At 40.9% G+C, this 26100-nt stretch overlaps 1 protein-coding gene across 2 annotated transcripts in view; it reads right to left on the reverse strand.

Moving 5' to 3' along the window:
• The window catches only part of CFAP47 (cilia and flagella associated protein 47), a 194532-nt gene that overhangs the window by 153524 nt on the left and 14908 nt on the right, over positions 1-26100 (reverse strand). For both annotated transcript variants that reach the window (XM_060273534.1, XM_060273533.1), the window contains exons 9-23: positions 24426-24618; positions 22678-22888; positions 21220-21372; positions 20475-20655; positions 19679-19775; positions 19225-19441; positions 17972-18216; positions 15459-15589; positions 14828-14950; positions 14317-14448; positions 13051-13128; positions 11808-11952; positions 7033-7121; positions 5931-6096; positions 1398-1498 (exon numbers count right to left, since the gene is read on the reverse strand). In XM_060273534.1, coding sequence (XP_060129517.1) covers positions 1398-1498; positions 5931-6096; positions 7033-7121; positions 11808-11952; positions 13051-13128; positions 14317-14448; positions 14828-14950; positions 15459-15589; positions 17972-18216; positions 19225-19441; positions 19679-19775; positions 20475-20655; positions 21220-21372; positions 22678-22888; positions 24426-24618 — 2262 coding nt within the window. The remainder of the gene's footprint in view (positions 1-1397; positions 1499-5930; positions 6097-7032; positions 7122-11807; positions 11953-13050; positions 13129-14316; positions 14449-14827; positions 14951-15458; positions 15590-17971; positions 18217-19224; positions 19442-19678; positions 19776-20474; positions 20656-21219; positions 21373-22677; positions 22889-24425; positions 24619-26100) is intronic.

A 26100-nucleotide genomic window follows, 5' to 3' on the forward strand; every position in this document is an offset into this window, starting at 1 on the left:
CCTCCTGATACCAGTGTTGCTACAGCACATTCAACTTTGCTGTCAATCTGTGCCACCCTAGACCTGTCCAGGAAAGCTGGTGTAAAATCAGTGCTGGGACGGCAGCCACACAGTTCCACACCACACCATGCTACAACTGAAAAACTTCAGGAGCAACACTTAATTGTATCACACAAAAACAGTGACATCAGGATGTCATCCAGGTATGGATGGAAACAAAACCCTTTAGTCTGGAAATATGTTATTAAGGCAACAGACAAGTCCATGAAAACTCATGGAGCTGAGGCAAGTCCTAAACAAAGCACTTGATATTGGAAGTGGAACTAGTGGTAACAAACTGGAAAAACCATATGTGGCCATCCTTCCTTGAAATGTGGAGGTAGGCCCCAGAAATGTCATTCATTTGGTTGACTCCTGCTTCAATAGACTTAAGTCTTGTTGTGGAATGGCAAAATGAGTAAGGATATCAATGTGATCACTCCACAATGCCCTCTCTGCTCTGGTGAAGCTCAGAATGTTCCTTGGTACTCTGGGCTATAAAACAGGCTGAACAACGGTTGGAGCACAGGTAGATCCAGTCTCATAGTGAAAATAACCAAACACAGATTAGAGCTCATAATGGTACTTACCATGTAGTATGGATAAGAGCAATAGACTATAACTTAATTCACATAAGACAGAGGTACTGCGGATAGACAGTTCTTCAGTCCAGGAACTTGGAAGGTAGCCTGTTTTGGATGGAGTAGACGTTGTCCCCCCAATACAGGAGGTACACAGCTTGGGTGCACTCCTTGACCTTGGTTGTCATTGCAGATCCGGGTGACATTGGTGGCAAGGAGTGCCTATTTCCAGCTACAACTGGCTGACCAGTGCAGCTATTCTTGGATCAGGATAGCCTGACATCAGTAACACATGTTCTAGTGACCTCACTTTCGGATTATTGTACAGCATTCCTAAAAGCTCTGCACTAGCTTCTCTGTGTGCTACCAGGCTCAATTCCATGTGTTGGTGATGTTTTACAAAGCCCTGAATGGCCCAGAGTCCAAATAACCTGCAGAAGCACCTCCTCCAATACCAGCCAACTTGATCCTTAAAATCATCAGGAAAGGGATTGTCTGCTTGTGGTCCCCACTGGAATGTCAAGTGAGAAGATGTGTAGAAAGACCTCTACGGTAGCAACAACTCTGGAATGATCTCCTCTTAGAGATGCATCTGTTTCCCTCATGGTTGAGTTTCAGACCCAAACTGAAAATATTTTTATTAACCAAGGCTTTTGTCATTTAACAAACAGAAAGCACATTTCTCATGAACAATAAATGTACCTCCGTTTAATGATTCACTACAGAACAAGAGTAAAGCAGAACTGGAAGATCCAATCATCTCTGTAACATACCTACCTTTATGTTACTGCTGTCACTTATAACACCCAACTTCAAACTTCTCCTACAATACTGAAATATGATTTCTAAAGGAGAAACTTGCAGTGGTGGCTGTAATACTGTTGAAAGAAGAAAAAAATACACATAGTTATTTTTAAGCTCTGGACACATGCTTCTGCAAGTATCCTTTGTTTAAAATCTATAATCACTTAGACGTTCCTGGAACTGACTTACTTTCACTGTTTGATTGAGACATTGCCTCAAATGTCACAAATCTGACCCTCCACAAGAACATGCCACAGGCTCTCACAGTCTGGACTCTCTTCTTCACTTCCTCCCCCCAACTCAAACATAGTTTGCCCATTTACAGAAGGGCAAAACAAAGAGTACTGTGGCAACTTTGCCACAGAATTGTTGAGTAGTTTGAAGGCTAACACCATTATTCCGGTATGAATTATAATAGAGCACAGTCCATTTCATCAAGTGTAATCCTGCATCATACCATGATGGAGAGCAGGAAGGGCACTTCAAGAATGGCATGGTTCAATCACATCAGTTGGGCCAATCTGGTGCTCCTGTTGGCATGTTTGTGCCATGCCAACTTGACCATCATGCTCCTTCCACTCCCTGGTATGCTCCCATCTGCTGCTGGCCATATGGAGGGGTGGTGTGTCCTGTTCACCACCTGATGCAAAATGAGAATTTGCTGCCATGCCACTCCACTGCCACAGCCTCTTTTACCTGGGTTGCAAGGCTTCTGGTGAGATCTTGCGAGGACTTATGCAAGTCCTCGCAAGATCTCACCAGTGCTGCTGCCAGTACCACTTCTCTGCCAATGGCAGCAGAGCGGGCAGAGTGCCCACAGTTGCCTTCTATTGCCCAAGACAGCAGCCTCACCCTGCCTCACAGGTGGGCCGGCCCTGGCTATATGAGAGTGAAGTCAAAGAGAAACGATACGCTGAAAGAACAAACAGTGACAATTACAGGAAAGCAAAGTACAGTAATGACAGTGACAAATTAACAAAGCAATGTTGCTTTTAACACAAACATCCTGCCATTCGTTAGCTAATTAAAACATGTAATTTAATAAAAATGTATAATCTCAATCTAAGGTGATAAAATTGGATTGCTTGCTGAGTTCTAATTCCTTTGTTCAAGGATGGCCATTTTTATGGTCGGTTGCAGGGTGTTGGTAGGGTTGAAATGTTCCCCCATCCAGGTTTCTGGGTACTGTCAGTGCTGAATCAGATTGTGTTAATTTATTGTTTTGTCTAGAGATTGACCTGTTTGTCCTACATAGAATGCAAAAGGGCATTTCTGACAGATTATGATGAGCAAGTAAACTTTAATTAGTCACTGCCATTTTTTTATTATCTGTTCTTTTTGAATATCATTTCACTGTGCCCTCACTCTCCTACATACTGTCCCGCCAAAACTTGTCAGTTTTGGATTATAAAATGGATCTGAGGAAGTTGAGAGTGGTCTACAAAAGCTTATGTCATAATAAATTTGCAAGCCACAAGACATCTGAATCTTCATAATTTGAAGAATTTGCAAACCGTGACTTGGAAGCAGTCTTAATTGTAGTTTGCTGATCTAGATGTCATAGCAAACTATTGGTTAGAGAAAATCATTAAGTATTGGAGGAAACCTGGGCAGGAGAGAAAGGAAAAGAGTAAAATTGTGTGAGTCTACAGCCTGATTCCAGCCTTGAAACTATGGTATGCCGGACTAGGTTACAAGGTCTGAATTAAACCTACATATAATGAGCATTAAACTTTTAAATTTGCACCCAAAATAACAAGAAGAAAATAACATTAAAGCATAATAAAAGGGATGTCTTTTCGTATACCTATCACGAGGAGGTCAGTATCTCCTTCTTTTCAAATGAATTTAAAGCAAAAAATACAGTATTCTTCAAAGACAATGTGAAGTGCTTTAGAGTTGCTGCTAATTAAGTCAAACTGAATTGAAGTAGCATTTAAATCCATCTATTTTAATCATAGTCGAAAAGTAATTTTCACTAATGATGGAGAGTTCAAGTCATACTATTTTCTCTGAAACTACAGAATGTCATAAACCCATTATTAGCCTCTCTATTATTGTAATGGCACTTACATTTTTACAAAAAAGTGTATTGATTATGCTTGCTGCTCAAATTTAAGTATAGCTAAAGGAATAATAGAAACAGAAAGAAATAATAGCATTACTTTTTATTTCATAGAGTAATTGCTGCATTGAAATTAAGAAATAAAAGTACTATATACAGCCTAGAATTTGATAAAATACTTTTAAGGCTGTGGTGCTATGCACACTTTGAAATGACTTTCTTCTGAGTTAGTGTGCCACATTTGCATTGTAATCATTATTAAGGCTAGCTATTACAATGAAAAAAGAAAAGCTTGGTGGAAGAGGGGACCAACTGCTACAAGAGCCTATCAGGCATGTCTTATGACCGATTCACCTTTACATCATATTATGGTATCTTGCACCCAATTCCTAAAAATCTGCAACACTTATGGCATTGTATTTGGTGGCATTATACAGTGGTACCTTGGTTCTCAAATGCCTTGGTTCTCAAATGCCTTGGTTCTCAAACACCGAAAACCTGGAAGTAAGTGTTCCAGTTTTTGAACATTTTTCGGAAGCCGAACATCCGATGCGGCTGTTGGCTATTGTTTCCAGGGCACCTGCACCAATCAGAAGCTGCGCCTTGCTTTTTTGAACATTTCAGAAGTCAAATGGACTTCTGGAATGGATTACGTTTGGCTCTTTTGTTTTTGCTATTTATTTTGCGTTTTTGTTTTTGAGGTTTATTCGGTTAATTTGTTTTTGTGACTGTGTGGAACCCAGATCAGCTACTGATTGATTGTGTGACTGCGGAAATGGATAAAAGCTCCCCATCCAAACAATGAGTATCATCAGTGCAGGTAAGGGAAAAAATAATTTTAATTTTTATCATCTACAATACTGTCTTATTTATTTTATAGTACAGTATATTGATTACAGTCATACCTTGGGTTACAGCTGCTTCAGGTTGCGTCTTTTCGGGTTGCACTCCGCACCGAACCCAGAAGCACATGCGCAGAAGCACTTAATCGCGTTTTGCGCATGCGCAGAAGCACCGTATTGCGACCTGCACATGTGCAGACGCGGGTTGCGAATGCTGCGGGTTGCAAATGTGCCTCCCGCACAGATCACGTTCGCAACCCGAGCGTCCACTGTATTGCTTTCATTTGATAAATCATTGGTCTTGTTAGATAGTAAAATCCATGTTAAATTGCTGTTTTAGGGGTTGTTTTTAAAAGCCTGGAATGGATTAGTCCATTTTGCATTACTTTCTATGGGAAAGCGTGCCTTGGTTTTGGAATGCTTTGGTTTTAGAATGGACTTCAGGAACGGATTAAGTTTGAGAATCAAGGTATCACTGCACTGGCATAGCGCATTGTGCTATAAAGCTTATACCTGACTAAAGAGCTTCAGGGATTTCCTGATTGGTCCAAACAACTACAGCACAGTCCTATGCATGCATGCTCAGGAATAAGCTCCATTACTTTCATTCGGGCTTACTCCCTGGTAGGGATGCAGAACACAGAGAAGTGGGGTACAATCAGTGCTTGATCACTGAATGTAACCACTGTGTAATGCCTGTGTAACTTTTGGTAGCCAGTTACATGTAAAACCGCCAGTCTGGGTGCAGCCTTGGAGGGAAATCCTTCTTTATAACATGTCTCCTCCCTATACCCAGTGTTGCACTCAAAACTAAAGAGAGCCAAAATGGAATGTAAGTTATTTAGTCACTTTTTTCCACGCTGACCAATTTCCTGTGGTTAATAGAAGTTGACACTGTTTAAAACAAGAAAAACAAGAAAAATGACTGGGAGAGGCTGCAGAGTTAGCAAGTATAGAATGATGTGTACAAATCAAGATGCAAAGTTTATTATATTTTAAATGCATCTAAGATTACTAGCATCATTTCCTTGCCACTGAATTACATCAGTCCCTATTTTTCTGTGCATGATAATTGGTTGTAGAATGTTTGAGTGGACTGAGTGATGTGGCCAGTGCAAGGAGAGCGTGCCTGTTGAGTGTAGGGATGTATGTTTATATTAGTTTTGTGTAGTGTGTACGCAAATTATTTTGGTAATTGTATGATTATATGTAAGAGCTTTTTTGCATTATTTATGAGATTTTTCTAGATACATACTGTAATTATGTTGCATTTTGAAGTTGCATTTTGATTTTTTTTGTATAGAGTTTGCTTCTTGGGTTTTTGTGTATTTTACTTATGTACATTTATTTATGCACTCAGCTATATTGCTGTTTAACTATGACATTATTGTCATCCTCAGTACAATGTTGACTGCGGCTCTTAAAACAGGACAGACATCCAAGTTATCACTTGACTGCGATAACTGCTCTGTCAAGGCACAGCTCTGTCAGCTGGTTTCGCCACTTCTATCAAGAAAAAGCTCAAGGGTGCAGGTGGGAGGCAAGAGAGCTATATTACGATATGCACACATGTTTATGTTGTTTCTAAGGTTTACCTACCAGTTCCCTGAACTTTGCACACTTTAGTAGGTATAGTCAACAATTGAGGCCGTGGGACAATGATATGCTTTGCTGAACCAGAAAGATTTGTTTTTTTGGTGACCAGTGAAGATTCATCCTCATCAACGTTAATATTTATTGGAAGACTGAAGTCATATGCTGCCACCTAGAGGGAAAAAGTCATCACTTTCTCACTGATAACAAAAAGGAATACAGAACACACACACACACACACACACACACACACACACACACACTGTGTGTGTGTGGGAATGCCTGAATTGAACAAAGATTTTGCCTATGGACTGGAGCACTTGGCATACCCAAAACACATTTAATAAAAACTACTTCAAGCCTTTACAATGAGATATTTTACACTCTTCATTGAACAGCGCTATTCCCAGATCGTTGGTTATAGAGCAATTTAATATTTTTACCTACCTTCCTTTTAAAAACCACAGATTATGCTTACTTGCAAATCAGTACATCATGCACAGATGTGTAAATATTTAAAGACCAATCATATGGCATTAAAAAAAAAATCTTGTCTGACTAATTCCTGGACCTTGGCTACAAATAATATTATTGGCAGTAAGGGATACTAAATTAGGCTATTTACCTATAAAGACTGGTTTTCTAAAGGTAAATACGTGGACTCTCAGGCAACAGAAGCAGGGAATCGGCTAACAATTCCTACCAGGCACAGTGGGAATACTGCTAGCAGCTTCCTCAGAGCAGCAAACAAACAGAAATAAGAAGTACCATGAAAAACCCCTTACTATCCCTCCCCCTTTATGTACAGTCATACCTTGGATCCCAAACGCCTTAGTACTCAGACGTTCTGGCTCCTGAATAATGCAAACCCAGAAGTGAACTATTTTTGGAAGTCAAACACCCGACAGGGCTTCTGAACGTTTTGGTTTCCGGATTCCATTCGAATTCCAAGGTATGACGACAAGGTACATGCTTCACTGCTATACATGCTGCTATGTAGTAATTTAGTGACTAAGATGACTTCAGCAGGTTTTTTTTTAAGTATTACAAGTTAACTCTTTTTCACATGATAAAAAAATGGTTGCTTATTATTATCTCATATACTTACTTCTTTTGGTGTGAAACTCAGTGAACAGTCCAAAGCTGAATTTTCTTTTATAATTGCAGTATAGAAACGGGAAGTATCTGGTGTCGCATCTATCAGAAAACAGAGTGTGTTTTATATGCTATTACCATTTGTACTGATTACCTTTATAGAACTATGCTATTATTATTATTATTAGAATTATTATTATTATTAGAATTATTATTATTAGAATTATTGTTAGAATTTATATACTGCCCTATACCCGCAGGTCTCAGGGCAGATTAAGAAAAGGGGGGAAAGGAATGAGTTAGGGAAGTGGTTCCACAGTCATTTCCAGAATTGCTGGTTTTACCTTTTTGCAAGAAAAAAAGAATTGGATTTCACCTCAAGATCACTGTTCACTGAAGAATTTACCCATAAATTGAACTAACATGTTCTCCTTATTTACTGTCACATGCACAGTAGTAAACAATGTTCCCAAATTCCAGCCACTTAGGATTTACAATTTTTGTGTCATGAATGAAAAAACTGTGGACAAAAATATTCCACAATAGCTACTGATTTTAGTCACTGAGCTGATTTTTTTTGTCACAATGTTAACCTATTGCAGTAAAAAAAAAAAAGTCCCACATACTTCTTCAAGCAAAAAACATGCCAGGGGTGGACCTACACACGGGGGGGGGGGGGGGGACACACACGCTATAAAGAAGTCAGAAATGAAATCTTTACAACAACAACAAAACGCTACGGAAAATTGCAAAGAATCTTTTTTATTCTCCAGTGCCATCTGGTGTTGCATGTTTCTAACACATTCAAAAAGCTGTTTTTTTACTAATGTAGCTAAGTCCCAGGAAACTAGTTACATTAACTTCTTCTAACACAATACATGTGACTTTTTGGTAACATTTTTACCTCTCCCACATTTGAATTCTATTGCGTTAGAAAAATTACCCCATAAAACTATATAAGTCAGTTTCATGCTAACTGTGGCTATTTATTTATTTAATTTAAATACATATACCATATTTTACCATATTTTAAAAATATAACAATGCAGTCAACAACATGAACATGTTACATTACACTAGAAGTCGTATATGCTGTTAGGGTAGGGGTAGTACCTCTGGTGAGGGACACTTCGTGCTCCTTCTAGGGTATTTTGTCCACGTTAGCACTCAGCTCTCACCTGTGGCCCCTAGTAGCTGTCAGCATGTGACAGCAATCACTCCCTGGAAATGGCTATGAATGGCCAGCTAAACCAGGTGAGTGTAGCTGATAGATTTCAAGCCCTCCATGAGTTAGGGACTTCCCCTTGCATGCAAAGACAGGCTCCAGCAGATTGAGCAGATGAGACCAACAGTGGGTCCAACAGTCAAGAAGGCGTTTTCTGCAAGTGTTGTAGAGTGAAGTGACAGGCAGATAGGGCCCATCAACTTGGAAAGGTAGCCCATCTAGAAGAAAAACTCTGATCCTAAACATCCTCTGCCTTGTGGGAAATCTTCAGAAGAACAGGCCTATACAAATCTGGAGTGGAGTCCCTAAGAAGGCGGCATGGTGCCTTGTACATCTCACTCCAGTAACTCCTGCAGCCAAGCTGGTGCCAAACATATTGCTCTGCTTTCCTGTGGAACCACATCAGCGAAGCTGAGACGGGGGTCTTGTCATCAGGGCAACCCAGGACCTGCATACAAACTGCTCAGGCTTGTGCATTGTGAAGTTTGACTTCATCCCCAGAGGCATACTCCAATTCCACTGTCTCTCAAGACAGATGGGTGACAACAAAAAGAATTTGCATAAGGTAGAAAACTAACTCCAAAATTGGCTATGTCCAATTTTTAGTTTCTTGGAAGACTGTATATATGCATCATTTAAGCAGGGCTGAGGAAAACATATATGCGGTGAAATACCAGTTTCTGAATCTTACACTTGAAAACCTAGACTCTCATGTCCTAAACAAACCCATCAGGAAGTTTAAACTAAGTGGGGTGTACATTTGAGATGTTTTAGAGAGTGCTGAAGCCTCTCACAGAACACAGGGGGCATTATTCAAAACTGTTTTGTAAATAGCTACAATTGCTACAGTATTTGTATGTATTTACAATCATCTTCTTCAACTATCACAATTCTACCTCAGCCATCAACAGCAGAACAAGCATATTCCCTGTGGTGTATAAGCAGCAGTGATGCTTATAGGCAAAGACAGAAGTAAACAACCTTAAGTGATCTTGACTGAATCTAAAATGCTTCAGAGTCCACTGAAAATATCAAAAACATGAACAACAGTATATGACTTTCTGTAACAGCAGTGGTCTTTCTGGAGGCTATTAATGGTTTGCTATGTCAGCCATGGTTTCTGGCTAACATAATTTAACAGGCAAAAATGAGGGCGGCTTGATACAAGGGAAGTTGACTCATCTCCGACATAGCAAAAACAATCCAAGTAAATTTTGTCACATTGTGAATTGATGGTATAATAATTTCATGAAGTTTCCATATCATAAGTATCCTGGTTCCATTATGTCATGCGGCATGTGCTGACTCCGAGTTTAGAAAAGTATTGAAGGGGAGATCAAACCAAACAATTCACCATATTGTCCTGGCTCTCACCGGAAGAAGAACTCAAATTCAGAATATGATTTCTGCAAGAATCCAAAGGGCAAAGGCACAGAAGGTGCATGGTATGGCTAGGCAAGCTTGGACTCACATTATAAAGGAGTGGGGCAGGCATGACAAGTGTAGCAAACGGTGCAACTTTGGACTGGGCAAGCAAATGGGGAATCCTCCTAGTGGGCTGAGCCGGAGCCACAGTGTCCTGGATAACAGAGGTAGAGATAGTGCTGGCTCGGAGTCAGACTTGACATCCGGCACCTCTTCCATAGCAGAAACTAGCAGTGGTGCAGGAGGCAGATCCAGGACTTTGGGCTGGGTGGATGAGGAATGACTCAGCGATAGCATGCTGGGTCCCTCCCTAGGATCCAGCTTCTATATCCTCCACAGACAAATCTCACGCGGCCCAAATGGGGCCCACTCCAGCCTGCTAAGTTCCTTCCAAGACTCCATTAGCCTCCCTTTAGCTCTTCCTATCCCTTAATTTCATCCAGCAAGCCTGAGGTGTCTCCATGCGACTCATGGCATCAATAATTGAAATAAATGGTTTGACTTCCATAACAGAAACAAAAATGGCTGCAAAAGTCAATTTCATGGGTGGATCCAGCATTAAGCACTGGTAAAGGAACTGGTGGAAGCGCCCCTTGCACGCACACCACCCATATTGCTGCCTCCCTCCTATTCTGCAGCCCTCTTTCTACGCACACTGGGGTGATATATGTTACTGTACCTTTAAGGTGAATAGACTTAAGAGCAAACCTGACAGTTCACTTGTTCAATTAGAGAAGGTTCAGTTAAGTTTGTGGATGCTGTACATATATGGGGGTTTACTTTTTTAAAAAAAATTCTGTTCTAAATTGTTATACTGAATCTGGAACGTCATACTGAAGACAACACAGAGTACTAGGGGAGGAAATACATTGTGTGAAACTACTATGCAATATCTGAGAGCTCTGCATCCTTTTTCTCGCTCTCATAAGGCAGCCAAGGAAAGGAAGAGGGAGACATATGATTATAAGTGAGGGATACAGAGAGGAAAATAGTGGTTTTAAACAACAGCATAGGTTTGAGTAAAGCCAGCAGGGATGAATAGGCACTGCAGTTTTAAACAACAGCAGGTCGTTGAGCAGAGCAAACAGAGGCTGACAGTGAGAGGAAAATTGTGGTTTTAAACAACAGCAGAAGTTTGAGTAGAGCAAGCAGAGACAGAAAAAAGGGGGAAGACACTGAGGAAAAAAGTGGCAGTTTAAAACAATGTTTTAGTACAGCAAGAAGGGAGTTGGGAACAGCTCTTCTGTGTTAGCTTCCATCTCTGCTATTTCCCCGTGTTAAAAAGAAAAAACACCACCCTCCCTTCCCCATCTATTGAGACCTCTCCCACCACTTTCCTCTCTCAGTGTCCTCTGCTAGCTACGGCCACTGATGCTGTGCAACCTGCCTTCTTTTATGCTCCTCTGCCCCACCATAATTTCATGCAAAGCCAGGACTCTAATGTTGTTGTTGTTGTTGTTGTTGTTGTTGTTTAGTCATTTAGTCATGTCCGACTCTTCGTGACCCCATGGACCAGAGCACGTCAGGCACTCCTGTCTTCCACTGCGTCCCGCAGTTTCGTCAGACACATGTTGGTAGCTTCGAGAACACTGTCCAACCATCTCATCCTCTGTCTTCCCCTTCTCCTTGTGCCCTTTCCTGGTGCTCAGAAATGCACGGGGAGGACTACTGGCATGGATTCTCATGTGAAAAGCTTTAAGAAGAACTTTACTAACTCGCTGGATGTATGTTTATATACATTTCTATACAGTAATACCTCTGGTTACATACCATCCTCCTTGCGAGCGCTTCAGGTAACAAGCTGTGCTAACCCAGAAGTAGATGCTCCTGGAAGCAAACTTTGCCCCAGGATGCGAGCAGAAGTTGTGTGCCAGAGGCGCGCATGCAGCAGGAGACCCCATTAGCGAAAGAGCGCCTCAGGTTAATAATGGTTTCAGCTTAAGAACAGACCTCTGGAATGAATTAAGTTCATAACCTGAGGTACCACTGTAGAACATTAGAGAAGTGTTTTTCCTTTTTTTTTCATTCATGCAGCAACTACACAATATTTCCTTGTGTAGAAGTGCTTAAGCCTTTTCTTCTTTTACCCAGACAACTTTTCCCAACTTATTATAGTTCTAAAACAAACAAATAAATACCTGACTGCAAAGGAAAATGTAGTTCAAAGTCTTCGTGTTTGGATAAATCCACTGTCACCTTGGCCCTTGTTTTTCCTTTGTTCTCAATAAGGAATGGAATTTTTTGCGTAGAGCCAACATAAACCCCGGGAAAGCAAAATGAGTCCTTTAAAAAGAAGAAATAACAAGCACTGGTATGACCTAGGACAAAGGTAAGGAGCTAAATCTGCTAAAAGCCATATTGAAGAAGCAGCATCAAGCTGAGTAGCCCACTGTTTAATACAGAACGCATGGCAGTAGTTTATTATTCCGTTCATTGCCTCACATTCTCAGCAGTTTTAAACAATGTGGCAATATCAGCATCAAGATGTATATATGGACCATTTAAGCTATTTAAGCCAATGTTACTGCTAAAGTACATTCTGCTTTATTTAAAATAGCTTTATGTCATTAAAAGGGAATCTTGGGAAACAGCCTTACTCAACTGGTTTACAAACTAAGGTAGCTGTCCCTTATATTTTCATAATGTAGCAAGCTCACTGACACCAAGCAGGTCTGAGTTAGCACCTGGATGGCAGACCACCTGAGAATGCCATATGTACTGTTCCTCAAGTATCACTGTGGAACAAAGGCTGGATAGAAATGAAACATTTAGTTTAGTTATTTTTAAAAAATTGTCTTGTCAGAGTAAAAACAAGATTACACAGCCTCTGGACCTATGCCATAGCACTTTGCCCCCAAGGAAGAGCCCAATCCTTGGAAGGATAAGCACTTCTGTTCTCATGCTGAGGATACACCTCCGGGAGGTAGGAGGGGGTTGGCTTTGTTAAGCACAGGGGAACGTTTTGGGAGAGAGGAGAAGCCTCCAAATTATTCTCTGGTTTAAATTTTGATCTGAATTGTAGAAGAATTTGGGGGCTTAAAAAGTTTCCATCTCCTTTGAAGAAGGTTTTCACCACTGAAGTTTGGAAGTTTGCCAACATCTCTACATATTTTTGTAAGTAGTACAATATTTTAGCATAAACACACAGCTAACACCATTCTTTGTTTTCAGCTTCCAAACACCTACATAAAAGCACAATCCAGCCTGTGTTAAACACATTTAAGCCCATGCTTAAATCCCCCCCCATAAAATGAGGACAGAAAAAAGTGCCTTTTTCATTGATGGTGCCCTAGTTCACTTACACACAAGAGATACACAAGATCCAATTCTATGTATCTAATACATATAAAGTAAGTTCAGTGAAGAATGTCACATATTTACCATACTGATATATATGTCAGGAACATCTACAGATCCACCAACCCTAAGTTCCAAATATTTTGCATGCCGGACAGCTATCTAATTAATAGGAAAAAAGATAAAACAGTAACATATTTTGCCAGTATATCACCCTTGCAAAGCAATATTTCTAATGTGGAACTTCCATGCTCAATTGTATTAATACAAAGCATTTCAAAAACTGTTTTCTAAAATGTAACTGATGATACTGATGTAGTTCAGGTGTACAAACAATTGCAAGCTAAGATATCAAATAGTGCAGCCATTGCTGAAGCTAAATTCGTCAGAATGGGTTTTTTATGTTTAGAAATTGATGTTACAAATTTATGTTTACAAATTGAGAATATGGAAGACAGCAGAGTGGGGAAGAGTGAAGTATGTATTTGGTCTGGAATAAGCAAACAAATCACTAGTACTTGGCCATAACATCTAGCCATTATCCCAACAAACAGTACTGTCAGGGCTAAGCTTGTCTTTACAACTAGAGTTCGGGAGTGACTCTAGAAACCTATTTAGCCCAACCCCAATCTCATTACATTCTGGTTTTGAGTTAGAAAAGCATGGTACCGTTAGTTTTTAAAAGCCACCCCCTTAGAGAACAGTGCAAATATAACACTCCTGTTCCCTTTAACCATGATTAAAATATGAGAAGAAGGCAGTGGAACCATATGCTCTTACTTTGCATCTCCTCTCCCTGGTGTAGGAAGCCTGCCTGGAACAACTGAGCTCAGGTGATGCTTCCTCTCCCTCCCTAGCGGATTAGACTGCTTGATTCAAGTCAAGTCATGGAACATAACATAATTCCTATCTCTGGGGTCTCATTGTCCGAGAAGGATTTCACTAGCTGGGGTCTCCGAGAATGGTTTCCTGATATCCCCCATTTTAATTTTCTGTTCCATTCACCAGTCTGGACTGATTGCCTTTTAAGACCTTCTCCCACTCAAGTTTCTAATCTTCAATCAATCCATGCTTTTCCTGACCCTATTTTGAGATTGTTATTTTTCAAGGCAAACCATCCCTTTAATCATCCTCACAGAAGCTGAGGATTCTATCGTTGACCGTTTTAGGTCCTCAGCAGATATAATCTGAATTAATATTTCATTGCATCACAGAAGCTCAGCCAATCAATGCAATCTTAGGCTTCACAGGCATTATCCCCCCCCCAAAAAAATGTATTTGCATATCAAAATATGAGTATTTTTTAAAAGCCAAGCAAATGTTTTAGATAGTTATTCAATATGTTAATACCTCTACTCTGCTATCGAATTTCATTAATGCATTTGGTCTGAAATAGATGTTGATTTCAGTGTGTCCTCCAACAGGTACTACACCCTGAAAGGGAGATATAATCATTCCAGGAAGAGGATTGGCATCAATGACCTGCCAAGGAAAACATAAAATATTAGGTTTCCCTGAAAATAAATTCTCACATCTATTTCTTGCCTTCCTGATCAAATTTTCAAAGCAGGTTACCAAAAATAAACCATACTAACAATAAAGATATCTCACATCCAAAACTCATAAGAATTAAAATAATCATGAAACAAATGATTCAGTTAAACAAGAGGAATAATGATAAAATGCCTTCTGGGATAAAAAGGTTCTGAATGCCCATCTCATACAATGTGGGAGAAATATCATCTCATACAATGTGGTCTGAAATACCATTTTTGAGCACTCCAATAGCTGTAGATTTGGGCTATGAAGGCAAGAACACACAGCAATATGCACAATGCTATCCACTTTGGGTACGCCTTACCTGAAAGTACGCATGGTTATGTCCTACATTTTGGAGAATGGCTGTCTTGCAGGTAGTCAAATGCAGAGGAGCATGATTAAAGGTGATCCTTTTTTCCTTAAACTGAACACTGGTGGTGCCAAGCTAATATCGAGAAAGAAAACAAAATAATTAATAATAATAATAATAATAATAATAATGCATTACCATCAGAGCACTTGTTCCAGCACACATTCAGATTCCCATTACTCATGGAAGCTAGAATGTGAGCATGAATAAAGATAGACAATAGTTTTTAAGGGAAAGGATGTTAGATTTTTTTAAATCAAGAAAAAACAACACTGTTTCTCTGAATGAGAATGGTACCTTGGCACAGCTGCAGCATGGTTTTATTTTAACATTCCGTAGTTAATTCTGCTGCAGTACAGATTTCATTTTACTTATTTAAAGTTGTCATATCGAACCAGATTTAGGAAGCTGCCTTACACCAAGTCAAAGCATTAGCTCCATCTAGCTCAGAATTGTCAATGCTGACGGGCAGGATTGTTCACCTGGGGTCTACCACTGAGTTACAGCCCTTCTTCGGAATCATAAGGAGTCACAGGCCACATGGAAAAAGTACTAGCCATATAGTAAAAGATTACAATGTTACCTTTGCCAAGCATTTTAGTTTAAGGGTTTTTCCCTGATGCACACACAAATCAAATTCTCCTCTTGTTGGAGCAGAGAAACTTGGGTGCCAAGCCACTTCACACTCTAGACCTTGACAGGCATCTACGACACCTAAATTAATAAAGAAAATGAATATATTACAGCTGCTAAAAATGTAAAGATTATGGAGGGTAAAAAGTAATTGGGAAACTTAGCTTAAATTCTGCTCTCCAAGTCTCAAGTTTGTGAATACACATTGTTAAGAAATACTGTTATAGAGTCTGGGCTTCAAAACCACAAAAAATGGCATAGTGTACAAAAGTAAAATCTTAACTTGTCAAATTATTCCACATTGATTAAAAATAGAATCTGAATTAATCAGGCAATGCTCCAAAGCCAACCTGTTGTATTTCAAAGACTTAGGTAACTCTGCTAGGTTAGGTAAATGAAGAACAAAAAAACAACCCTCTACCATTTTATTAGGTGACTGCTGGCCATAGACAGGTGGCAACAAGCCTTTCTGTTTCATTGGCTGCTTTCTGTGGAATGCAGTTCTCACCTTTCCTGATACTTAAAAGCTTTTGATTACCTTGGTGGGGTATGTGTGTGGAGACAATAAAAAGGTTGGGTATTCATATTATTCTGCTTAGCAACACAAGCTAAGCTGGACCACAATCTTAGCTATGTGGTCAAAGGCAGCAGAGTAATTATGACTGGTTAGTCAACTAAGATGTTATTAAGCAAGTGGCAGCCCTAATTTTTAACAGTTCATCAGGTTAGTAACTGACCCATGTAGTTAGTGTCAGACCACAATATGGAAGACCTGGGTGGACTTGGTTGGTAAAGCACCAGATTCTTAATCGTAGGGTTATGGGTTCAAGCTCCACGTTGAGCAAAAGATTCCTGCATTGCAAGGGATTGAACTAGATGACTCTTGTGGTCCCTTCGAACTCTACAACTCCATTAGGACCACCTCTTGGTCTAGTCCACGGGTGTCAAACACAAGGCCCGGGGGCCAAATCCGGCCCGCCAGACCTCGTCATGTGGCCCGCCGAGTGCCCCAGCCAGCGGGACCCAGCAGTGGGACCTTGCTGCTGAAGCGCCGCGCCAACAAAGCGCTGACAAACAGCTGGGGCCGAGGAAACGCTTTTTGCCCCTGGGTCCCTTCGCGCTCTTTTCTGGCGCTGAATCAAGGCGGCGACCCCCCTTTCCCTTTCTTTCTTCCTCTCTCTCGTTCTTATTCTTTCTTTCCCTCTCCTTCCTTCCTTCTTTATCTCTGTCTTTTCTCCCTCTTTCTTTTTCTTTCCTTCTTTATTCCTTCTTTCCTACTCTTCTTTCTCTCACCTCTTTCCTTCCTCTCTCCCTCCTGCTCCCTCTTTTCTTTCTTTCTTTCTTTCTTTCTTTCTTTCTTTCTTTCTTTCTTTCTTTCTTTCTTCCTTACTTCCTTCCTTTCTTCCTTCCGTCCTTCCCAACTTTCTTCCTCTCCCTCATTCTTATTCTTTCTTTCCCTCTACTTCCTTCCTTCTTTCTCCCTTTCCGTCTTCTCTCCCTCTTTCTTTTTCTTTCCTTCTTTATTCCCTTCCTTATTTCCTACTCTTCTTTCTCTCCCCTCTTTCCTTCCTTCCTTCCTTCCTTCCTTCCTTTCTCCCTCCCACTCCCTCTTTTCTTCCTCCCTCCCTCCCTCCCTCCCTCCCCTCCCTCCCCTCCCTCTCCCTCTCCCTCTCCTCAGAAACATAGGATGCTGCTTTATACTTCTGGCCCTTAAACCCTGGAACCAGGAGAGCAGCTTCAGTGAGTCAACCTCAGCCAGTCCCTTTGGTGAAGGGTGGTGGCTCACTGGCAGAACATCTGTCCTGCATGCAGAAGGACCCCAGCATCTCCAGGTACTAGTAACTCTGCAAAGGTCCTGCATGAAACCCTAGCGAGCCTCCACCACCCAGTGCAGTTACCAAAAATCATTTTTCAATAAATTGTACAATAATTGTACATTTGAATATCTACTTGCCATTATTCTGACTATGTATCTGCTTTCAGAGCTAGTTATTATTTACATTATTACAAAAAACAGTAATAATTGAATGCAGTGACAATAATTTATGATAATAAAGAGTGGACACATAGTCCTACAGATACAACCGGCCCTTTGAGGGTGACCAGACTGCTGATGCGGCCCCCGATGAATTTGAGTTTGACACCCCTGGTCTAGTCTATTTCACTGGGTTGCTGCAAAAATAAAATGGGCAGTGGGAGAACCATGTATACAGCCCTTTTGGGGGAAAGAAAATGTGGTAAGAGAAATAAATAAAGGAGTACCTTAAATACCTGCAAACATATCTGCCCCCCAATTTTGAATAGACCTATTCACTTCTGTATAGACTTTCCTTTTGAGGCACAATGGCCAATGTGACAGAGGGCTTCCCCTCATCCTCCTTCAACACTTTAAATTGCAGCATATGCCCATCACATGTTACTTTATTTTATCACTGCTTGAAATAGTCCCATAATATACTCTACCTTGCTCTGGGCATATGGAAAATGCCATTCCTTCATCTGTAATTACAGGCTTCCATGTGAATTTTGCAGGGCAGTTTCCACGATTGTATAGTGTCACTGTTGTTCTAAATCCAGTTTCTGCTAAGTAGCTAAAGGCAGGACTTAAAGTCACTTCCCTCGTAGAAATTTCCAAAGCAACAGGTACTACTAATGCTACCACTAACACATGTCCAGTGTGATGCTGGTTTACTGAATACACGAAAGACCTGTAATGCAGAAGAGATTGCATGTAAGATATTAAAATGAAACATGTGGTGAAGACGATCGTAAAAACATGTTAAGTCAAATATATTTTAAAATACTTTGCAAAAGTATATGCTGTTATTGTTGTTTAGTCATTTAGTTGTGTCCGACTCTTCAAAGTATATGTTAGTTGTGACCAAACGCTGGAGCATCTTAAAAAACTGGGCTTTGTAAATTATAAGGGGGGTGAAATCAGAAATAGGAATCTATTTTAAAACTTGCATTACTTAAAAGGTGTTTGGATCAAGGGGAAGTTTTTTAAAATAAAATCCAATGCAAATGCTTTCAAGTGTGCATATGATTGACACCTAAATGTTACACACACACACACACACACATATATATATAAATACATACACACACACACACACACACAGGTGCGTGCAGGTATGTATCTATGTGTGTGCATATGTGTGTGCATATGCTTATATAGTGACCAGGGCGATAGCTAGGGGGTGGCGAGGCGAGCCCCTGCCAGGGGAGCAGGCAATTGGGGAGCACAAAATCAGCTAAAAATACATCCATAAATAAAAATATCAATTATTGGCTCATAAGAAATGGTTTTAAATAGAGGGTAAATTGAATAGGTGGAGGGAGGGTTGGAGGACAGGTGGAAAGAAGAGCTAATTTGTCCATGGCTAGGGGGCGCAATCTGGATGGTTCTGCCAGGAGCGCAAGATCACCTAGTTACGGCTCTGACAGTGACATCAACACAGAACTTTATTAGATTCCTGCCTTTAAAAATAAGTCATCCCATTTGGCCAAGGCAACATGTATAAAATATTTGTGCAAATATCAGCGTGCTTTTCAATTCACAGTTGTACCTCCCCCCTTCCTTTTCTTTGTTAAATTTAAAAATAAAAAAATATTATTTATATAAAAAGACAAAATGCATAAGAACCCTTTCCTCCCTCAGAGTGCTTTAATCAAAAGTTATTTCCACCCTAAAAAGCAAAAAAAAAAAAAATTACTTTCGAAAGTTTCCCAATTTCTTGTTCTCAAGCACAACTGGAATATAAGTCTTCGTAAAAGGTGGAATGACGTGAAACAAAGGGCTGGTCTGTTGCAGTTCCTCACTTTCAATTTCTACTTGTACCCAGATATGGACTGGGAGATTATTCACCAGATGCATTTTTCTGGTAGATGTAGAACCCACGTAAACCTCTCCAAAGTCAATGGTAGAGGGGCCTGAAAAGAATGGGAAAGAGATGTGACTGTAGATTTAAATTTAAAAAATGGTTTTTTCTACTGTGAAGAATTAGGATCAGAATTTATAATTAATTAATTCTACCACCATTTATTTATTTATTTATACCCCAACCTTTTCATTGACAGGGACTCATGGCAGCCTACAGATAAAAATAAGAACATGATCAATACATGATTTTTGTCCCTTATTGTGTTTAAAGGAAGGAGAAACTTTACCAATGAATATTTGATGAAGCTGCTTTGGTGTCAAAATTAAACTACAGTCTTCAATCTCTTGTGGCAAAGTTGGTACAGGGTTAAGTCCATCACCCACCTGTAAAAATGGCCAACAGAATAACCACTTAATATATGAATGTGTTAGGTTTTTCTTCAAATGTACTGAACACAGTCCATAGAATCTGGGTAAACAAGTAAACAGGAGGACAGGTTTATGAGAGGAAACATATTCTGTCGGCTGACAGCTCATTTCCAGGAAAACAGGAAGGCAGAAAGCAACACTCACATGCATGAGATGTTGGGCACTGTTTATCGATCAACATTTCGAAAAGAAGTTTACAATACGCAATAAGGGAGCATGGAAAAGCAGGGTGTTTCATGGTTCAACATTCATTATCATAGACCCTACACAAACTTGTACATACTTGTACAACTAGTACACACTATACAACTGCATTGTGTATCTGGGGAGGATTGACAACATCTTCACCAGAGGTATTAGTAATAGTATTAAAATCTGGAAAAATTAGATTCTCCGGCAAAGGAACACTACCAGAAGAAGCAAGGTACCCAGAACCACAACAAGAAGGCAACACAGGAATATTTAATACACAAATAAATCTTAATCTTCAGAAGTCATTAGAGGAGAAAGAGGCTGCAGCTCTAGGACCACTTTTCTGGTAGCAATCACACTGAAATTAACAGGACTGTTGAGAAAACATAGATGGGATGAGGCTACATAATGTTTTGAGAAGCTGTAAGTAAGCAAGATAATCTTCAAACATATTTAGCTTACCTCTCTGGCTGAAGTTTTAGATTCCATTTCTGCTAACTGTTGACTAGTTAATAAGCTACTCCTTACACAAGCAACCTCTTCCTCCAATTTCTCCTCCTGTAAAATTTTAAAGCTTGGAGATTTCAAGCCTGATGCTGGTTTTAACCCAATATCCACAGGATTATTAAGTGATTTAAAGATCCTATGAGTTGGAAGTATGGAGAAGAAGCGACATTCAGCTATAAAGTAAATGCACTGTGAAAAGTTACAACATTTTGAGTACATATTTTGATTAATTTAATTCACTAGAAAGAGAGAGAAATTTCCCAAGGCAAGCCATTATATTAAATACTAACCTACACCAAGTTACCTTTTAATTATAAAGCCTGTCACAGTGCATATATTTCAAACATGTCTTCCTCAAATTACTTGGCATAGATAGATAGATCTCAGAGTCCAATGGAGTTTGTGGAGGAAAGGAGGGAGGAAGAGTAACCACACATGACAAGACAATTAGCTGACACTGGAGGAAGCAGCTGATCACCAGGGACTGCAATCTGAATTTCTAAATGTCACTCACGTGGGATTCATTGTTCTCAAACCCATTCAGGTACGTAGAATTATTCTCAACCTTTAAGTCACATTTTCTATACATTATTCATACTAGGATTTGTAGCTTTTTAGAAAAACGAAGAATAAAACTATAGCGCTATAAATCTGGAAAGTGATTGAGCATTTTGGCAGTTTATTTGGAAGCAATGTTTACCGAGCAGCTTTTTTATGCAAACGACGCTGTCTTAAACTCTGAAGATAGCTTGCATAGTAATCCTTATTCACTTGCTTTTCCAGTTCTTCAAATAACGTGTAAGAAAACTCTGGATCCAAATAACTGTATCTGGCAACCTTTGTGAAAATAGTCCTAAATGTGTGAAAAGAAATGCAGCCTCATTAGAGCAGGAGCAATTTAAATGTGTGCCGGATACTGAAAACAATTCCACTTTTGCTATATAAATAAGTTATTCATACCTCCCTTATTCACTGATCATTACTAGCATTTTACCTTGCCAAGACAATCCTAACATAGAACTGTTGCCATTTGCTGTTCCACTCTGTTGCCATTTGCTGTTCCACTCTGCATTGGAGGTAGGAGGAAAGAAGCTATCTTTGCATATTCCCCCTTCTACTGGGCCTTTTCAAAAGCTGCTCCCAAGAATTGGGGGCCCTTCTGGAGCAGCATGCAGTAGCACCAGTGGGGTGGGTTGCAGAGAGAATGTTTCTCCTTTCTCCCCTGAACAGAAGCCCTTTTGTTTGCACAACCATCACCCTGGAGCCAATCCAATATTAGCAAAATATATTTCAACACAAACAGTAATCACTTGCACTTGAATTCGGGTTAACTATATATTTAATTCACAGGAACAAACATTAAAGGCTACAAAATAAAATATTTAAAATAGCACCCAATGTCACAAGAGATTTCCATTCATGCAATGAATCTTCCCCCTTCCTCTCCTCTTCCCACTGCCTAAAATAATCTGGCCTGGGCAGTTAGGGGGGCTATTTGGAACAGATCTGAGGGCACTTGGAGAGTGACATGTGGGAAGAGAGAAAAGGGATGTCCTGTTGTGCTATACGATGGGCAGTCTTTGATGTCACCTTCAAGGTGATATTTTAATTATTGTTATTGTTAGGGACTGGCTAGATGAGGAGGAGGGGTGGGAGGCACCAGCTGGGGAACCCCCAAGGGGAGCCCCAAAGGAGGAAGGCTTAGAGCCCAGTGACTGGTGGTGGTGACAGTGGGACACTGAGGAGAGGTCAGAGGGAGACTGGGGAGAGGAATGGTTGAATGCTGAAGAGGCAACAGGCTCAGGGAGCAGCTCAGACTCAGCGGCTGAAGGAGATGGGGGGGTCCCTCTGTTGACTCCATAAACACGCAGGGCAATGCATAGGGTGGGGGAGGGCACAGATTACAGGGTCCCCAAGGTAGTTTGAAGCTGCTTGGGAAACATTCAGCAGAAATGAGACCTAGAGGAAGTAAAAGGCACGGACCATCAGTCCAGGCAACTGCCCTATGGTGGCAAGTCCTGTTGGGAGCTATTGCTGAGCTGTATGCCATTTTCTTAAATAAAGAATTAACTACACTGCTTAATTCTGCATCTTTTTACTGACCTGCATCTGAACCAGCTCTGACAGTTATAAATCATTATCGCTTTTTCAATATTACCTGTAATCCTTTTGCAGTTCAGCGGGTCTTATGCTGGCTTGACGATCATTAGGAAAAGCTACCAATGCATTGCTCAATTTCTTTTTTATCCGGTGGGCATGCATTAGTGTCCGATCTGATTTAAGAAGTGCCACTGGAGCAACATCAGTGGTTTGTTCCGCCTTCCTAGCTACAAATACTCCCACTTCATTGGTAATCTGTGGTGTTATACCTTAGAATTTAAATAAAAATAAATTATATATGTATCAGATATAATCTTTATTCCCTTGAACTGCAGAAAACTCAACTCCTAAAACAAACATATTTTGTTTCTAAAAATGAAGGACTACATTCCTAGACTAGTTTTATAAGTGTGCTTATATGAGTTATTACAGGGTCCCCAAACTACGGCCCGGGGGCCAGATGCGGCCCAATTGGGCTCCCAATCCGGCCCGCGATGATCCCTGCCGCTCGCCGCCGCCGCCCGCTCTTATGGCGCGCAGCGCGGCGGCACTCTTCCAGGTCGGAAAAAAGCGCCAAAAATCCTTTGTGCGCATGCGTATGGGCCTCTCCCGACCCAGAAGAGGTCATTTCTGGTGCACTTCCGGGTCGGGGGAGGCCCATACGCATGCGCACAAACGATTTCCAGCGCTTTTTCTGACCTGGAAGCGCGCCGCCGTGCCAGTAAGCACCCGTGCGCATGCGCATGGGCGCGCACTCCCCCGCACTCCGGCCCGCCGCGCGATCGGCGCGGTGGGAACCAGCCCAAAGCCCGGTAAGTCTGGGGACCCCTGAGTTATTATATAGGGACAGCTCAGGACATTTTACCGCCTGAAGCAAAGAACATGACAACAACCCTCTCATTCCACACTTAGAAGCTGACTGGACTGTGACAGGTGGATTTTACTTCAAGACTGCCATCTAGATAATGTCCTCTGCACCTCAGGTAGGAAGCTAGCTTAGGAGTACAGGGAAGGGCTCTATCACTCAACAAAGAACAATTGGAGGAACAGACAAGCTGCAATCGCACAGGAGGAGCAAAGTGATCTCTCCCAAAGTGTGCACATTTGCTCATTCATCCAAAGTCAGTGTGGGGAACTTTTGGCCCTCCAGGGATTCCGGAAGTACAACTCCCTTCAGCCCCAGCCAATGGCCAGGAAGGATTTGAGTTGTAGTTTAGCAGCGTCTAAAGAGCCACAGTTTCCTCATACCTGTGTTAATCCATGGTTTGGCTGAGCATTACATGTGAAAGAGGGCAATGGTGGGGATCAAAGCAGACCACACACATTCTGAATACAACAGATATGAGTTACCTGACAGAACTCTCAAATTGCTCTTTAAAAGCTTCCATTCAAGCTCAAGAAAAGAGTTTGCCAGTTAGGCCTGGTCCTGACCTTCAAGGCCACTTCTCCACTGGGGCAGGTGGGCAGGCAGATTGGTGGAGAGTTAGATCCACAGGTGGAGACAAATCAAACATCAACTCCTCTCAAGAAGCTTTGAGTTTCAACTAGAGCACTCAAGGGGGCCCAATTCATTTTCGGGGCATGCAGGAGGCTGCTCACCCATCCCTAGCCACAGGGTGACATGTGACTAACTTCACCAATTAATTATCAGAGCATTTGAACCAATTACCATGCCAAAGTCACCAAATACTAGTTCTAACATTTCAGCCTCTGTCTACCATTTGTCTGAATTATCCCATAAAAGAACTGACAGAAATGTAATTTCAAACACGTTAAAATTGTAGCCTCTTTCTCTTACTAACTTACCAAGGTTGGGTTTCAGAACCACTTTATTGGTTACAGAGTTGCACACACCAGAAAAAATTAAGTATGTCTGATGGAAAGGTTTGATCTCCAGTGCTGGTAGGCCATCTTTTTTTGCCACTGGACCAATGATATCTATCACCTGCTTCATTGTGAAGGTTCCTACGTGACGTGGAATAAATGAAAATAAAATATCCTAAAGACAAAAATAAATAAATACAGATGTTTAGGCATTTTAAAATATTACATCATGCTCACTCGTTGTTTCTTTTTAAAAAAACACCAGCATGTTAAATTCCCAGCATTCAAATAAATAGTTTTCATTTCTTGAACTTTAGTAAAAAAAATCTCTTAAACATCCCTATCCAACTACTTAGGCTTCACAGTCTGTTGACTGCTTCATACACTATACAGCAAGCATGGTTCCTTACAATATACTTGAAAACTACAATTCTGTAACCATTTACCCAGGAATAAGCCCACTGAACCTGACAGGATTTGCATCTGAGTAGATGTCCTTCATGGATCAATGCCTTGTCGTGGCGAAGGGGCTTGAATAACTCAGAGAAGCTATGAGCTATGCCATGCAGGGCCACCCAAGATGGACAGGTCATAGTGGAGAGTTTTGACTAAACGTGATCCACCTGGAGAAGGAACTGGCAAGCCACTCCAGTATCCCTGCCAAGAAAACTCCATGGACAAAGACAACAGGCATATAAAAGTTATGACGCTGGAAGATGAGCCCCTCAGGTCGGAAGGCGTTCAACATGCTACTGAGGAAGAGCGGAGGACAAGTACAAGTAGATTCAGAGCTGATGAAGCGGCTGGGCCAAAGCCGAAAGGACGCTCAGTTGCGGATATGCCTGGAAGCGAAAGGAAAGTCCGATGCTGTAAAGAAAAATATTGCATAGGAACCTGGAATGTAAGAACCATGAATGGAGGTAAGCTGGATGTGGTCAAAAATGAGATGACAAGAATAAATATCGACATCCTGGGCATCAGTGAACCCAATGGAAGGGAATGGGCGAATTCAGTTCAGGTGACTATCATATCTACTACTGTGGGCAAGAATCCCGTAGTAGAAATGGAGTGGCCCTCATAGTCAACAAAAGAGTGGCAAAAGCTGTAATGGGATGCAATCTCAAAAATGACAGAATGATCTCGATACGAATCCAAGGCAGACCTTTTAACATCACAGTAATCCAAGTTTATGCACCAACTACCGGAGCTGAAGAAAGTGAAATTGACCAATTCTATGAAGACCTACAACACCTTCTAGAAATGACACCAAAGAAGGATGTTCTTCTCATTACAGGGGATTGGAATGCTAAAGTAGGGAATCAAGAGATAAAAGGAACAACTGGCAAGTTTGGCCTGGGAGTTCAAAATGAAGCAGGGCAAAGGCTAATAGAGTTCTGTCAAGAGAACAAGCTGGTCATCACAAACACTCTCTTCCAACAACACAAGAGACGACTCTACACATGGATATCACCAAATGGGCAGCATCGAAATCAGATTGATTATATTCTCTGCAGCCAAAGATGGAGAAGCTCTATACAGTCAGCAAAAACAAGACCTGGAGCTGACTGTAACTCAGATCATCAGCTTCTTATAGCAAAATTCCAGCTTAAACTGAAGAAAGTAGGAAAAACCACTGGGCCAGTAAGATACAATCTGA

This window comes from Zootoca vivipara, chromosome 4, assembly GCF_963506605.1.
Source record: "Zootoca vivipara chromosome 4, rZooViv1.1, whole genome shotgun sequence".
NCBI classification, from domain to species: Eukaryota; Metazoa; Chordata; class Lepidosauria; order Squamata; family Lacertidae; genus Zootoca; species Zootoca vivipara.